The 17,802-nt window shown below is 28.8% G+C and overlaps 1 protein-coding gene across 9 annotated transcripts in view; it reads right to left on the bottom strand.

Annotated features, from left to right (window-relative positions):
- The window catches only part of LOC107440397 (irregular chiasm C-roughest protein), a 441,495-nt gene that overhangs the window by 41,886 nt on the left and 381,807 nt on the right, over positions 1-17,802 (bottom strand). For all 9 annotated transcript variants that reach the window (XM_071181523.2, XM_071181525.2, XM_043046457.3 and 6 more), the window contains 3 exons: positions 14,603-14,725; positions 4,446-4,552; positions 345-552 (listed from right to left, as the gene is read on the bottom strand). In XM_071181523.2, the coding sequence (XP_071037624.1) occupies positions 345-552; positions 4,446-4,552; positions 14,603-14,725 (438 nt within the window). The remainder of the gene's footprint in view (positions 1-344; positions 553-4,445; positions 4,553-14,602; positions 14,726-17,802) is intronic.

Raw genomic sequence — 17,802 nt, 5'->3', positions numbered from 1 at the left:
CTTAGTTGTTTATTTGAGATTTTAAGAAAGGTAAAATAATTAATTATTAATTTTTTAACAAAATATTTAATTAATCAATTTTTTAATTGTCTCTTTAATTAGAAATATTGTATTCGCTTTTACGCCAGAAAAAAAAAATTAGTTGTGTGTTAAGGCAACTAAATTTCACCCCAAATGTTTAAGTGATGTTTGAAAGTTTGAGCTTATTATGAAGTGAATCTTTCGATGTAAATATCCCAATCTCCCATTTCGCAAATTTTGAGTAATTTTGAAAAATATTTTATCTCCGTATATTATAATTATATATCTATAGTATGTAAGAATTATAAGAATGTTATACTTACATTTAACTTCTAAGCTGATTCTTGCATGCAGCGGTTGCGTTAAAGCAGGATTTTCTGATCTGCAAGTAAAAGTTTTTCCGTCATGTTCCCTCCTTGGTGTAAGAGTCCACTTGAGTTCTGCATTTGCCCTTTTTCCATCTCCAAGATGTTGTGTCGTGTATTCAATTTCTTCTAATACAACATTTCCATCACCATCCAGCCAAGTCAACTATAAAATAGCCCAAAATACACAAGTTAAAATTATTTTATACTAATATTCAATGATAATTTTCATATGAATTCTGCTGCTGATTCAAGCAAGGAAAGAAAACTTATTTTGTTATCTAACAGTAGCAATGCGTAACATACGATCCTTCGAGGTTTTTTATTTCAAAATGCAAAGTATGGCTTAATTTAAGATATGAATAGTACGCAAAATAAAATAGGGAACACCTTAATAACTTTTGATATAATGATTGAATATAAAAAGCGATCTTGAAGGTTTAAAACTTTAACATGAGTTTTATGCTACGAAATTAAGCATGAAACCATACTTTTTCTGAATGAATATGTTTTTTCTTTACTGACGGAATTGGGCTCTTGGTCCCTACTATATGGAAGGCAGACCAACCTGAAAAATATTGCCACAATAATTGAGTCGGAAAGCGGTCTAAACTTTATAGAGCAATATTATTATGATTCATTTCAAGGCTGAACCCTATCAGTACCTTGAGTCATTATATGAATGAAAAATAAAAATTGAACCATGTTTTCGATCAAATTAAACTATGGTGCACTAATGTTTTTAACAGAGAAAAATGCAATAAGTAGTTTAACTTTTAAATATACACGGTTGTTTCTTTTTCAATGCGAAAAAAAAAGCGTGTAAGTGCTATTACTTATACGAAGGAAACAAGGTATTGCAGAAAAGTTTTTATGTTGAAATTACTTAACAAACTGTGGTGCACCAATATTTTTTCATTGGATGTGGTTGGTGTTGGTCCATTAGAAGGAGTAATGAAAAAAAATCTGCTACGACACAAGAAATAAAAAGAAAAATATATGAAGGGGAAAAAAAACAAAGCAAAAACATTGCACTTTGGGAATTTTTTTCCCTTTTGTTTTCCGCTTTTCCGAGGGAAGAAAAGAAAAATAAGAACAATGAGAATAAGGAAAGGACATTTCGTTAGGGGAACAAAATTGCGGAACGAGAGGCTGCTTCAAAATCTTTCTCAGCATTTTTGGTGATCTATAATTGATTTATTTGTTTGTTTTTTTTCTTTTTGTCGTACGTACCAACGAAATGATTACGATTCGGTTTATTTTTTATCATGTTTTTTTAAGTCTCTGCCCTAACTCAGGAAATAACTCCTTGAACAATTTTCTTTTAAAATTAATACAATTTTCTCTTCGGAGTATTTTATTAAATTTTTGTTTTAGAGCATATCGTATCCTAAATACCGCAAGTGTAATTAACGCCACTTATTAAACGAAAATAATAATCAGAATGATTAAAAAATGACGAAAATCATTAATTTATTTATTATCAATGTTAATGAGGGATATTTTTGCACACTTATAAACATATTTCTATTATTTGAATCCCACTTCTAATTTTTTTATTTATACATTTGTAAAATATGGTTACATATTCTTTAAATAATTTTCATACATGAAAAAGTGGGTTTGTACAATAATGTAAAAATATTATTCACATTTATAAGACTTGGCATTTTTCAATTACCATCTATTTAGTATTATATTTTAACAGTATGCAATTATTCAGTTCATTTAACTTTTCAAGCATAATACTATTTCGAATTTTTTTTAAATACTTAATTTCTATCTCCTTTTTTATAAGAATACCATAAGTACATATAAGTTAACCATATAAGCTATTATCTGATAATAAATAAAAAGATCAATAAATTAAATAACCGAATCTGATTAACACATACAGTAAGTAAGCGTGTATTTTGACTTCGCCCGGAAGAATCGGCTTCTGGAAACTTTGAACCTGGATCAATACAAAGCTCATTTGCAGACGAATTTTAATACCAAGAAAAAGAAGACCAATTCAACTTTCCTACCTCCTTTCAACACTTCCACACCCCCACTTCTCGTCTTTTACCGAAGCAATAATTAAGAAAGGTGACAGACGTTCTTCGGTGTGTGGTTAAAGCTTTCACTAATGAGCAGACCCTTACCACGCCATCTGGAATCTTCTGGAATCCTTTTTCCGCCCACCCCATCACCACACAACAGACCACCCCTCTTTGGTACTAATTTGCCACAAAACAACAGCTTGAACGTCACGTTTACACAGGATATTTTACTCCCCCTTCTAATTTGGAAGCCTCGGGAAGCTTGGCCGAAGAAGAAAAAGTGCTGGGAAAAAAAATCGAATGTTCCAGAAGAAAAGAATTTCAAAATGATAGGTAACATCTTCTGGATCTCCTATCCACCCCTTACACAATGCTGCAGAGGTTTTGTTTTGATCCTTAGTAATCAAGGGAAGGTTTAACTCACTTAGAAAATGATGCCGACACCATTAAGAAACATAATTTTTTAAACCTGTTCAAAAGCCCACTTATTAGCCATTTTTTTCTCCTCAGTTATGCTAGAAAGATATATAATATGAGCTTAACTTTGCGATGCGAGATAGTTTTTTTTTTTCTGAATGGTTGCTGGCCATTTCATCATATCCTTCAAAGACAAATTAAAAGTAGATTAACACTCGAGAAAAACTCAGGTGTTTAAGAAATTTAGGAAGTACTATAAGTCATAAGCGTGTAAACAAATTAAGGCTTTCTGCTAGAAGATTATATGTTGCAGTGTTTGGAAGACTTAATTTTTACCTTTAGCTGCATATTTAAGAGGCTTGTTACAGAAAATGGTAACATTTAATTCAAAGTTTTAAAAAGTAAACATCTGATACGATTCTCATTGGTATAGGTTCATTAAGAATTGTTTTTTAAAGTTTTGAATTGACATAGGGTACTTTTTCTTATTCTGATATGAAAGAAAGGTGTATTTTTTCTATGCTTCGCTAGATATTTTTTGTAAATATGTCAAAATAAAAAGTTCCTTGTACCTTAGAAAAATATTTTAGCTAATTATTGCTAGGAAACATTATTCTAAATTCAAACCACCAATGCTGAATTCATAATAATAACAGAAACACATTTTAAACATTTTGGCTAACAAATCAACAAAACAAAGTGCACAGAAAGAAACAAAATGTAACAATAGAATGTAAAATGTAGTGTAATTATTATCATAGGGTTATTATTCTGATGAAACTATTATTTCATTTTGACACTAAATAGTTTTTTTTTTCGGCAGAAAAATCTACGGTGGATGCAAAAACAACTTGAAATATTTCTGTTTACGTTTTTCTCCTCCATAATATTTTGGAAATAAGCAGTTTGCTAAATAGTTTAAGGAACCCTTCATGGAAAATTCTGTTTTAATTACATTTAAAACTCAAGGAATTTGAGAAACCAAGAGTAAATTATAAAATTTCAAATGCTGATTTTTTTCCCTGGGTATGTTCAAATTGTAAAACAAATTAAGTCAGTATTAGTTTCTGGTATGGAAAGTGGTAATACTTCTGACATAATTTGTAAGCCATTTGACAGTTGGAAAAAACTTTCAACGTTTGGAATTTTATAGATTATTTTCTGTTTATCTATACTTTAAATTTTAAATTACGAATGAAATTGATAGAGAATTTATATTAGGGTTAAAATAGTTATCATTAACCAGCAGCTTCCAAAGGCGAAAAAATATTAATTAAAAGAGTTTTTTTTTGTATAAAATAAAATTTTGACTGACTTGAAAAGCATTATAGTTGTTTTTCCACATTACTGTGGAAGATAAGCTTTAAACTGTCATATTCCTTATCTTGTTTAATAATGTTTTATACAAAGATTTAATAATTAAATAGCTATAATTTCGGTAAAAATGGACATTAAGTTCACTTATTAGAAAACTGCATGTTTTAATTAAGGTGTTTGGTTTGAATTTGAAATTAACTTCGGTCAGTTTTTTCGAAGTCTTATTCTGTTTTTGATTGTTTGTGTTTTACTGGGTATATGAGAGTTTTCATAACATTCTTACCTCGGCTGGTGGTTTTCCTGCATGTGAGTCACAAGTTAATTCAACTGTCATCCCCGCTGTTGTTCGCAAGAAATCACCTTGTACAATTTTTGGTGGTTCTGGTGGAACTACAAAATACAATAAACAAAAGTTAATAATCTATACAAGATGTTCTAAAAATTGATTTTTAATTTCAAACTAACTGCTAATATATAAAATTATCATCCAGCTGAAAAAATCTCGTGTAGTGTTTTCTATACGAAAAAAAAATTCCGGTAAAATTATCATGCTGTATGGCAATGGCATTTCTGGTAAAAAGAAACCATAATTTACCAACATATACGGCATTTAAACCCAACATTTACTTACACATACCCCCGCTGGTTTACCGAAAGTTCTGGTTTTCAAAATTTTAGTTCATATTACCACACATATAGAAAAAAATTTTAAACCTAAAAATATATTTAACTGAATACATGGTTTTTATGCCGACCGGCCTGTGTAGGGGCCAGAAAACTGGTCTTGCTTCAGAAAGGTTCTGGGTTCGAATCCCGGGCAAGACATGGATGTTCTTTCATTCTCTGTACTTATTATGGGAGCTAACATTGGCCCACCCAATATGGTGCCCCTAGAAAAGTGGCTACCAAATCTGCCCTTCAGATGCCTGTATGACGTAGGTCATTGGAAAAAAATGGTTTTTATGCCATGCTCGATAATATATATCACGGCAAAAGTTCCAAATTTTTGCCAAATTTTATCACAGATTATAAAACTATATTTTATTGCTAATTTTACCAAAATCATTACCACAGCGCAAAACTTATCGAGCTTTTTGATCATCTCATTGAGCCAGAAACACAATAAATTTCATCGTATTCTGGTAATTTTGACCATAACTTTTTTTCAATGCAGATTTTATTTTTACTTTAATTGAAAGTAATTTCTTTCAAAGACTAAATCGAAAGACTCTGTTTAAGACAAAGTGTTCTATGTTTAAAATGAATGTAAAACTAACTACTGAAACAGAAGTTGTTTTTACTTGAATTAAAAAAAAAGGAAAGCTTAGCAAGTTTTGCAACAAGACGACTCTTTTCATAACTTTGATTTTAAATTTCTTTTATATATTTCACATAATAACAACTACAAATTTATAAAATGACTAACAATAAAAAAATATTCCAATTACAAGTACGTTCTGTGCCAGAAATAGGAATAAAATTAGTGTTTCTTTGACGCTCGTGTTTATTTATGGCCACGTAATACGAGGCATCTATCATTTAAATACCTTTTTTAAAAGTTGTCAGATCCCAGTAGTTTTAGAGATATCATTAAATATTCATTTATCTGTTTTATTTCAAATAGATTTTCTTAATCAATCTTAATTTGCAATTAAGATTGATTGATTGTATTTGGAGTTTTTTTTTTCTTTGTTTTTTTTGGATGAAAGGAATTTTTTTCCCAAATTTATATTAATACATACAATTATGACTTAGAGTGGAAAGAGTATCAGTATCTTATCTTGACATTAGGAAATTTTATTATAATTTGAACCCTGCACACTTTTTAAAAAATACTCCTAATTAAGACTCCTAATTTCATTGGCAGACTATTTTTTTCTCAACAAAAATACTCACATCTTAGTAATACTATCGTTTCACCATAAATTTACAATCACTTTAGTTGAAACGATACTCATGTATATTGAATTAATAAAACAGTATGACTTCATAAGAGTTTTTAAAGAAATACTCGGAACAAAAAAAAAATTAAAGAATCATATCTGTGTAATTTTCCTTCAATTTCCCAAATAAATTTATCCTTAAACAGCTCTTACAGCGAATATTAACGAAAAACTATGAAACGCTGATTAAAATAGACAACTTTTTCTTTCGCTTTATGAACAATTGAATCAAGCTGAAATAATTAGCTTTTAAAAATCGCAAATACAACACTTGAATTAAAAAAAAATTCAAATTTTAAGCTGCTTAGTTACACTGATTTAGTAATAAATACTATGTGCGGCTAAGCAGTACTATTATTTTCAAAAAAAGTTATAAGTAATTTTAGTTCAAACTGTAAAATAAAATTTTCAATTATTAGAAAAGCCTTTCTTCATAAAAAAGTTTGAAAAGTAACCGAAATAAACGCAATTTTAAAAACTGAAATTTTCCTTCAATTCGAATTTTAAATTCATCACGAAACAGCTCTTATAACGAAAATTAACGAAAAACAATGAAACTCGTATTAACATAGACTAGATTTTCCTCTGCTTGATTAGTAATTAAATCAAGTAGAAACAATTCACTTTAAACTTTTAAAATCACAATACAACACTTGAATTAAAAGAATCGAATTTAAAGCTGGAGTAAAACCTGGTTGAAAAAAAAAATTAACATCTTTGAAATGGCCGAGGCGCTCATCATTATCTTTTTCCACCCCGTTTGATTCAAAAAATTCCAGTAATCTCATCTTTAACCAAATATCATCGCCAAGGCTCAAATTTAAGAGAGAATAAATTTAAAGTTCATATTTATCAGGCCAAGATGGATGGTAAGGACGAGGTAAAATAACAATGCAATTTGCACTGCCTGGGCTCTGTAAAATCGAATTAAGGCAGTGGTTAGGCACTGAAGAGGTATTATCAGAAAAATAAATTAAAATTTTGCTCTTCCATAAGCCACTCACCCCAAACCCCGGGGTTTTCGATTTGGCCCAGCATCGGAGCACGTTTTGGAAATATCTCAGGAACGTTTTTCAAACCTTTCATAGAGAAAGGTAGGAAATAATAAAAGCGCAGAAAACACGGCCAACTAAGTTATTTAAACTCCTTCAGCCGTATAATTAATACGGAGTATAAGAATACTTGAAGTTGAAAACAATTAAGGAGGAATTCTTACTTTTTTGCTATCCTTAAAGAAAAGGCAGTTTTTTTTTTTAATTTCTCATTCCCGAAATAAAAAAAAGGAAATAATGAATAGGAAATTAGAAATGAGTAAAGTGTAAAAAATTATATACCCTTTAAATTCTGAGTACAGGAAAAAAAATGAAGAAAGGAAAGAAGAAAAAAGTCTTCACTATTGTTATAAAAATTCTTTCAATGGTGATGTAAATAATTCAGTCGTAAAAACTGAATTTTTTCGTTTATCCATGGCTTACAATTTTATTTTTTTCAATTATTCTATAAAAGAGCTTCTTCAATTCAAAAATAAAAAAAATAATTGTAAAAGTAGTTAAATACTAGGAAAAGCACAATCATTTTTAGATTTCGAAACGTTTAAAGAAAAACAATACTTATATATAAGAAAAAATTTAATCTGTGAGATAACCCATGGAACTATGTAATTTATGCAACATATTGTTTATTTTAACCCTTTCTATTGTATAGTTGCTTCCAATTAACTTTCATAAGTACATAATAAAATATTTATCATCATATAGTATACAATATTTGTACTATATAATTTGTTTGAGTAAAAAAAAACGAGTTTTTTCAGTAAGCATTTTTTACTCCAAAAAATTGAATTTTGTCTTAAATAGTCATAGTCTGCAATTTTTTTCAATTACTTAAAAATAAAAAAGCAAAATCACTCTTAAATTTTAAAATGTTTTAAAAAATTCTCGTCAGATTGTTTTATTGAAAAATAGTGTAATAAGATGACGATGGTGTATTGTAATGACGAATTTAATTTATAAAAATATCTAGTTTTGTTGCTGTAACGCTTTAATTTGCAAATTAGTAATATTTTAAAGTATATATTTTCTGCAAAATATGTTTCTCTTCTGTATTTGGTGCTACAAGAAAAAAACAATTATTATTATCACTAACTACAGTATATCTTAAATTTGTGAATGAGCGTTTGTAAGAACATTAACATATTTCATTTAATTGTTACCTTGCTTGCCTTAATTTGTTATTTATGTCTGTTGCCACGCGTCACAAATGGGTTTTTCTTTCTGTACATAATGCTGTATAAAGCAGTTAGTGTTCACATTATGTATAACTATATATCTGCATCGAGCTGTTTTTCTGCAGCAAAAACAGGCTTTATATCTTGTTATGTTGTGGTACAAACTGGTTTTAGATTTCTTCTGCCGTATAAACAGGTTGATATTCACAATTATCTAGTACTGCATATAAGTTTTTTTTCCCACGGCTGAAGGATGCTTTACATCTGTTACCTTGAGGTACAAACTGATTTTAGATTTCTACTGCTGTATAAACTGATTGGTATTCGCATTATTTATTACAGTATATCTGTATTTAGCTTGTTTTTTGCAGTAAAAGCAGAATTCATGTCTGTTTTCTGTACAAACTGGTGTTACTTTCCTACTGCTATTGGTATTCGGTATTATTTATTATTGCACTGATATTGATGTTATGATGCCATACACGTTATTGATTCAGTGATGTTCTGAAAATGAATGAAATCCAGTCCATCACAAAAATGGAATATTTATTACATAATACATTCTTAAAGGATAATCTAATGTATATTATTCCCAATAGTTCGGTTCAGAACTCTTGTTAACTTAAAATAAGGCAGATTTTCGGCCAATTGAGTTTCTTATTCCGCCCCTTCTCTGGTGCCTCTGACAAATGACAGCAGGGAACAAATGGGCCATGACGACCACGAAAAATTCCCTTTTTTGTCCCTTTTTTCCCTTTTGAATCAGTACTTACAGTAGATCTGTTTCTAACGGCAGTGCGAATAGGAATCCATCTATCTATATGTCAGCAAAGGAAAGAAACATTAGCAAGTAGCAAACTTGCAACAGAAAAGGAGCACAGTTTGAACACGAAGAGTGGTTCTAGTAAAGATATAAGAAACTGCAATCGCTTTTAAAAGATTTCCCATTAGATCAGAGAGGGCTAAAAATTTCTCTTGGAAGCGGAATTTTAGGAACTTGGCGCTTATCCTAATCGAGGGAAAAGAATCCACGAGTTTACATGTCCGTTTTATTTTTCAGGAAATTTTTTCGACAGAATGTATACTATTGATTTGTGTGTCTCGTGTATGATTTAACTAAAAATTCAACTTTAATTCATGCTGCAATGTTTTTAAATTTCAAAAACATTTGATTCTACATTATTGGTCCCATATGCATTGATCAAAGACACAAGGAATTGAAGTATAAAAATAAAACTGCAAAAGAATACTGCAATGTTTATTATTGTATAACGATTTTATTGTCCGTTTTATTTTTCAGGAAATTTTTTAGACAGAATGTATATTATTGTTTTTTGTGTCTCGTGTATAATTTAACTAAAAATTCAACTTTAATTCATGCTGCAATGTTTTTAAATTTCAAAAGCATTTGATTCTACATTATTGGTCCCATATGCATTGATCAAAGACACAAGGAATTGAAGTATAAAAATAAAACTGCAAAAGAATGTTGCAATGTTTATTATTGTATTACGATTTTATTGTCCATTTTATTTTTCGGGAAATTTTTTCGACAGAATGTATATTATTGATTTGTGTGTGACGTGTATAATTTAACTAAAAATTCAAATTTAATTCCTGCTGCAATGTTTTTGAATTTCAAAAGCATTTGATTCCACATTATTGGCCCCATATGCATTAACCAAAGACACAAGGAATTGATGTATAAAAATAAAATGGCAAAAGGATGCTGCAATGCTTATTACTGTATTAGGATTTTATTGATAACATAAAAAAATTGAATCTCAGAATTTTGTGACAAAATTCATCTAAATTAGAATTTTTTTATGCATGTATACATAGGCAAACACAAATTTATTTACATTTGGAAAGTATCTATGCATACTTTGCCATATAATATATATCGGAAATCAAATATCGAACACAAAAGCAGTTGTATTACACGAAAGAGGTAAGACATAGAATCGAACCAATTTCACAATCTACTAAGGAATCAAATGCAAATGAATTCTCCTATACATACTTGAGAAGTTTCGACGGATTCCATAACTTCGTAATAATACTGACATAATGTTCAGAAGGAATATATTGCAGAATCACTTTGAGCTTATGCAATAAATAATAATGATGATCTGCCAGTACTTAGATATCAAAGTGTTCAGTACTTATGCATGCGCAGTGTTAGCGTAAATTCAATATTAATTCTAGAAAGCTTATAGCATTCATTATAAAAATGCAATTTTGATGACTCACTAACTTTCAGCAGCTATGTGCACAATTGATGAAATTTATAGTCTAATTATGAAAGTAATACACTGTTAGAATAATATAAGAACTTTATAAAATTATAGCAGTGCAGATTTTTTAAAGGAATAAGTTTGATTACAAATATAGTTTCTGTTATTTGCTCTCCGGTTGCATTGAAATTGAAAATTATTTTTTTTTTGTATATTATAATGTATATTACAAATATGACCCATAAACTGTTTCATAGCCAAGATACTGTTGATGGTTGTATTCTGATTGTATTTTTGTTTCCATCTGTTCTAAGAAATACTATGATTTTCGTAGTTCTACTTTGATATGAATAAAGATTATTTTAAAATCTTTGCTTTTTTTTTCAAAAAAAAAAAAAAAAAAAAAAAAAAAAATTGAATGAATTTTTTTAATTATAAAACTTTAAAATTCAGTTTTTGTTAAAAAGCGAAGTGGATTAAAAAGAGTTTTTAAAAATCGGGATAAAAATTTACGAAAAATTGTCAAATTGCAAATTAGTGCCTAATTATGTTTATTATTAAGTAATTCTTTGACTTATTTTGAGTTTTTAGAACAAGTAAACCAAAACAATGAAACAAATGTTTGTATTGATAATTAATTAATTATTCATAAAACATCAGGTATTTAAATAATGGCAATTAAAATTTTTAATTCGGCCGGATAATCCTCAATTAATTAGTACCAGATGAAAAACACTTTCATATCTGACATAAACTTATCAAAGAGTTTCTACCATTATTTTGATAAGTTAAATTGAATGATGCATTAATTATTCTTCAAATCCAGAATTCCGGAGAATTGAGCAATTGTTAGGAAACATAAAAGCCTCTCTTTCAATTCTTTGGAATAAAACGTTATTTTAAACACTGGCAACTTGGAGAAAAATTTTCTTCGCCTTCTAATCAACATGTGGCAAATCTCCTTAACGACTCATTTTTAGGACTCATCAATAATTAATAGATTTTCCAGTTAATCACATTTTCCTTGAATCTCTTTAAAGCGCCATAAGACTTCAAAATAAACACCTTCTCCAACAAACTTTCCCCTTTTCTATTGAACCTGATAATTAGATCTGCTCCAAGTCTATTTTTTAAGAAATCTTTTCCACAGCAAACGCTTTACCTAGAGTTTGTTTGTACGTGGGTTATAACTTCTAGTAATTAAAATTTGCCGCTTACAGATACGAAAGGCAACCCTATTATGATGTGTGGGGTATGCAGTGCACCATATTTTCCTGGGATTGCGGGGGTGGCAAGAGGGTAAAAGTTTCGTTTCGTGACCATTGTTGAGAGTAAGGCAGGCAACAATGAGAATGGAGGGGGTAAGGGGATTAATAGTGGGCCGCCTTTGCGTTCTCTTTTGTGCCGATGAACAATGGTGAAGGTGCCAGCGTAAAAGCAGTCCGGGAGTTTTCCGGATTATTCCTAAGTTGTATTCGCTCTCCCGGGTTGCCGGTCCAAAGAAATGTTTTTACTTCTTCTTCTCGCCAAGTTTTCGGAAGAAATTTGAGATTAAAATTCTAAGGTTGGTTTTAAAATTTTGTATTGGGCGTAATAATTTTGGAATATATTTCTAATGATGATAAGCATTGAAAAATTTACCCTTCTATTTTTTTAAATTGTTTTGTTAAAAATTTTAAACAGGTAACTTAATAGAAGCTTGATTTAGGCTATAAACGAATGATGGAAAACTAAGTACATAGCCAGTCTACTTTCCACTTTTTTAACATAATTGCCCGCCCACCGGTGATTGGTGTACGCTAAATCTGCCAGGGTCACTCCAAGTTCCCATAACGTTTAACAATCAATACCTCTGGGGTAACTGGATTGAAAAGTGACCGTACTGTAGTTCAGATCAAAATTACAATCTGTAGATGAATGGATAATGTGTGAATGTGGCCTCCCTGTGAAACTGGATGTGAAGTGTGTGTGAACAAGTGTGTTTGTCGTCTTCGGATCATTCTCAGGGATGTTTCTCAGACAGCTGCCAGTACAGCTTTAGAGCAACGAAAATAAAAGTACAAGTACTTAAAATAATTGCATTAGTATTCGAGGACCAAAGTTAAAAGCTCGTTACACTTGAAAAAGATAAATGGTATAACATATTAGGTGTACAATTTCAAAATGCATATTGTTTTGTTTTTGTCACGTTTACAAATAATTCAATTTTACCTATACATTGCCATTTTCTGAGATTCACTAAATTATCATTTAACATATTCTTGTAATATTTTCAATTCTTTCTAAGGAGAACATTCTTTATCGTGTTACATAAATATAAAACAGTGTTACTTCCAAATTTTTATCTATCGGCAAAAAACAGCCAATGCATTCGCAGTTTGCAACATGATGCAATTCAACTTAGAGTCGTGGCAAATTATAATGATCGAATGTAATTATGGGGTCAAATCTTCTTTATAAATAAAGATTTTCGTCAAGAGTTTCCGATTTTGTTTTATTTATAATAACTAATCATAAAGATTTCTAAATTGTATGAAGATCCTTTTCTTATTTCTAGTTAGTATTTACCAAAGGATTGTGCATTTAAAGTACGCGCTATTTGATGATTTTTATAATGTAAGTAATACGAATAAAAATGATTTGAAGATATAATATTATCATGATCACAATATTTCAAATTAAAGAACAAAAATTTTTCGATCTAAATTTCCAATCCATTTTTAAATAGCAACAATATTATTAATTTGAGTTTTTAGCAATCAGTAAAAACTTAAGAAGACACAAAATATAACACGATTCTTTAAAAATAAATTGTAAGTAATAAAAACAGAAGTATTCCGCAATATCATATTAGCTAATGATGCGAATAATTTTTATTACTTCAGAACTTAGAAGAGCGATAACTCGCCAAAAGGTTACCCCATGCTTAAGAAAATACAAGCAGAGAATGGCAACGAGTTTTGGTCCGGCTGGACAGAGTAGATAAGGTAAAACTTTTCACACATCTTCTCTTGCCATTAAATACATAGGATATAAATCGAATTGCCACATTTATAGTCCGTGTTGTAATATTTAGTGACCGCCATCTCTGCCCAATACTTCTATGGAAACTTAATCATGGCCAAACCGAATCCGCAAGTTGGCCATCTCTCACAACCTTAAATGGCCAATCCAGAAAGGAGAAACCTTTTATAATATTGGAGTTTGACTGTGCCATGTGTGGAATTTCTTTAGGCAGAGTGTGTGGTCGATTTTGCTGCTCAGTTTATGCCTTTGGAATAAAGTCACTTTATTCTAAATGTTAGGATTTAGAAAGCAGAGTTGAGAAGTTAAAGTTTCAGTTCTTAAAATTTTTGCATTTGTGCATTTGAAGTTCTTTTAAAAGATCTGTTTATGAGCATTCTTTTAGGGAAAATGTGATCTAACTTTAATTAGAAAATACTATATATATATATATATATATATATATATATATATATATATATATATATATATATATATATATATATATATATATATATATATATATATATATTAATATAAGTGTTTCTTCAAATTCGTTAGGATGAAATGCCGATTTGAATTATGCTTTAAACATTCGAGTCAAATTTGTATTTCTAATGCAATACTTTTCAAAACCATTCAAAGTAATATTTTTTTAAAAGTTACAACAAAATATATTTTAAAAACTATATTTTTTTATGCGAGTAAGATCAAAACATAAACGAATACAGTTAATTTTCTGGTAGTTTCGATACAATTCCTTTAAATTTTGAAAAACGAAAAGTCCTTTGGTATGTTTGGTAATATTCAATATAATAAGTAGCTTGTTCCTTTTCCTTTTTGTCTCTAAATATCGGAATAATAACAGAAAACATTAAAATGAAGACGAATTGTTAATTATTTCGTCTTTTTACAATATAGCGCTCCCCTATATTATTTTAAGAATATTTTAAACTGAACAGGAAAAAAGTTATAAATATACAGAAAAACTAATTAAAATACAAATAATAATAATAATAAAAATATTTACCGTATACAGTGAAGGCAGCGTTTCGGGACCGGATACCATTTACACCATCGGCAGCTCCAACTTGGCACTGAAATAAAGCATCGTCTTCAAGTGTTACGCTGCCAATTTGAAGTGAGAAATCACCTGTAAATAAACAAAATGCAAGAATTAATTATAAAGCGAGATACAATTTTTCTAAAGAATGATTGTAAAGCAGTTGTCAAAGTAATTTACTAAAGAGTATTATTTAAAGAACTACTGTAAAGTAGTTGTCAAAGGGATTAATTGCAAACTTCAAGTATAAACATAAAGCAGAATTTTTTTAAATTAGAATTAAAAGAATTAGTAATTAAGTATTAGCAATCACTGATTAGAATTAGATTAATTAGGAATTAATTGCAAATTTCAAGTATAAATATAAAGTAGAAATTTTTTTAATTAGAATTTAAAGAATTAGTAATTAAGTATTAGCAATTAGAAATTAGAATTAGATTAATTAGGAATTAATTGCAAATTTCAAGTATAAACATAAAGCAGAATTTTTTTAATTAGAATTAAAAGAATTAGTAATTAAGTATTAGCAATTAGTAATCAGAATTAGATTAATTAGGAATTAATTGCAAAATTCAACTATAAATATAAAGTAGAAATTTTTTTAATTAGAATTTAAAGAATTAGTAATTAAGTATTAGCAATTAGAATGAGATTAATTAGGAATTAATTGCAAATTTCAAGTATAAACATAAAGCAGAATTTTTTTAATTAGAATTAAAAGAATTAGTAATTAAGGATTAGCAATTAGAAATTAGAATTAGATTAATTAGGAATTAATTGCAAATTTTAAGTATAAATGTAAAGTAGAAATTTTTTAAATTAGAATTTAAAGAATTAGTAATTAAGTATTAGTAATTAGTAATTAGAATTAATAATTATTATTAATAATAATAATTAAATAAAAAATGAACTGTAAAACAGTTACTAAAACACTTAACTATATAGATTATTGTTTAAATAACTACTGCAGAGTAGCTGTCAAAAGGATTACTTGCCAATTTCAACACTGTAAGAATTTTCATTCTAAAATTAAGGCAAAATAACCGGCAGTAGTCTGTCCATCCAATTAACCATAAAGTTTATGGTTAGGAACAATAATTATCTTTATGGTTTTGAAACTGTTTACAATTGATGTGGTAAAAACCCATTATTACAAGACTATGCTCTTTCGCAACCATTTACAACTAGCATGGTTTTAAAACTATAAAAAGTGAAATTTAACTGGATATTGGAGTTAGGTTGTGGTTGAGTTGTATTTTGACAAGTGAACTTTCTGTGTTAAGCAGATCTATGTGATGCTGCCATTATGAGTGAACGTGAGTTTCGTATTCCAATAGACCAAAATCACGTAGGCCATCGGAACTCCTCACGTACAGAAGAAATGAAAGATATATTGTGGTGTGAACACTGAGATTTGAATCCTCGTTCAGCCGGTCATGAGATTGACAAATTAGCCCTCTCTGCTAAAGTATGTACAGAGAAGCTAGGAACTCTAGTTGTTAAAACAGTAGTAAATGAAAACAGTTAACAGTTTAAATACCAACGTTTTCATGGTTGTTTTACTGTTTGGTTGAATATGGTAAAATAACAATTAAATAAATTGTAAACTAGCTATCTTTTCCGAGAAATTTCTAACAGTAAAGAATATATTGTAAAGTAGAATAAAATTTAGTGAAAAAAATTAAATAGGAATTGTTAGAATTTGTTATAAAGCCGAAGTATACCAGTTTATTGAAAGAAAAAAGTAGAATAAGATTTCATCATATACAATTGTACATATATATATTTCAAAATCAATAGTAATACTCAAAAAATAATATAAAGCAGGATGTTATTTAAAAAAAAAATAATTAAGTTTTGATTCGTCACTGTCTATATTATAACTATAAATTAAAAAAATATATGACAAAATATGAATCAGGATAACAGTTTAATAAAAAGTTAATAGTCTCTCAAAAAGTATATTAATGTCGCATTCGAAAACTTTTTTCCAAGTTAATGATTTTATGAAATAGTTTGTCTATATTTTGATACGAAATAGTACGTACGTTAATGTATATAAACCTAAATCATCGCTTATGACATCAAATTTGGAAAAATAAACTTAACAACGAAAAGGTAAAAATATATAACTGCTTTTTGAGTCGCAAAACTATATTTCTGAACAATTCTCGGACAAGTCAAGTAAAATCTTTTTATTGTTTGGCTGCAAGAAATCTCGCGCTTTTTCTAGTTATTTATTAGCCAAGCCCGTCAAATTTAATTGTTTTTATGGCTTATAAGAAGGATTTAATCTGCCAAAATTTCGCCCCTTTTTGAAAAGTGCAGTTATATACTTTTATTCTTCAATGGAGTAAAAAAGAATTTTATCGTTTGCTAAAGCCAAGACTGGCATGAAGAATACGAATAACATCGATTTTTCTTTGCTTCTCTTTGGAACCATTTAAAAACTTAAGTATTTTTTTAAAATTTATTTTTCTGATATTTATATTAATTTCTTTTTTAAACTATTTTTTTTTTGCGTGAAAACGTTTTATCTCAAAATTACTTGGATATGTAACTTTTAACAGACAGATAAAAAAAACTCCGGCTACTACGGTTGCGGTATCCGGAGTTCATATTTTGCCATTTTAATCGGAAAATGTGAAAAAGGCTTTATTTTTATATTTAAAATTGGCAACTACAAAAAAAGATCTGTTACTGTAAGCATTTCAAGCACTCGCCTTAATAAAAAGGTTCACCATCATAAATCTAACAGTAAAAGGGCCGTAAGAAATGGACATCGCAAGTGATAGAATTTTTCAGAATGGAGATAAAAAGTATGGTTTATTTATTTACTATTTTCCATAAGTGATGAATTAAAAGTCAATCAATAGAATGGTTGATTTATAAGTACGAGTGTTTAATAGCATACGAATATAATCTCTTTTTTAATTTAAGATAAAATTCTTAATTGTCAATTCCAAATCCAATTTTAATTGTCAATACCAAAGATTCTTAATTGCAAAAAACTAAATAAATAAAAGAAAATGTAAGCAAAATTCTGTCCATACAAAATTTTAAATTAATGAAAATATTTCTTACAATTTAGTTTAAATGGGAGTCATGCATTGTGATGAAAATTAGGACAAAATTCTTGAGGTTTGAGTGGTCTACCCACAAAATGT

Source organism: Parasteatoda tepidariorum, chromosome 8, assembly GCF_982258835.1.
Source record: "Parasteatoda tepidariorum strain Cologne lab strain chromosome 8, Ptep-v5.0, whole genome shotgun sequence".
NCBI classification, from domain to species: domain Eukaryota; kingdom Metazoa; phylum Arthropoda; class Arachnida; order Araneae; family Theridiidae; genus Parasteatoda; species Parasteatoda tepidariorum.
Note: the sequence above shows the minus strand (reverse complement) of the source record. Positions and strands in the feature narration are given on the sequence as shown.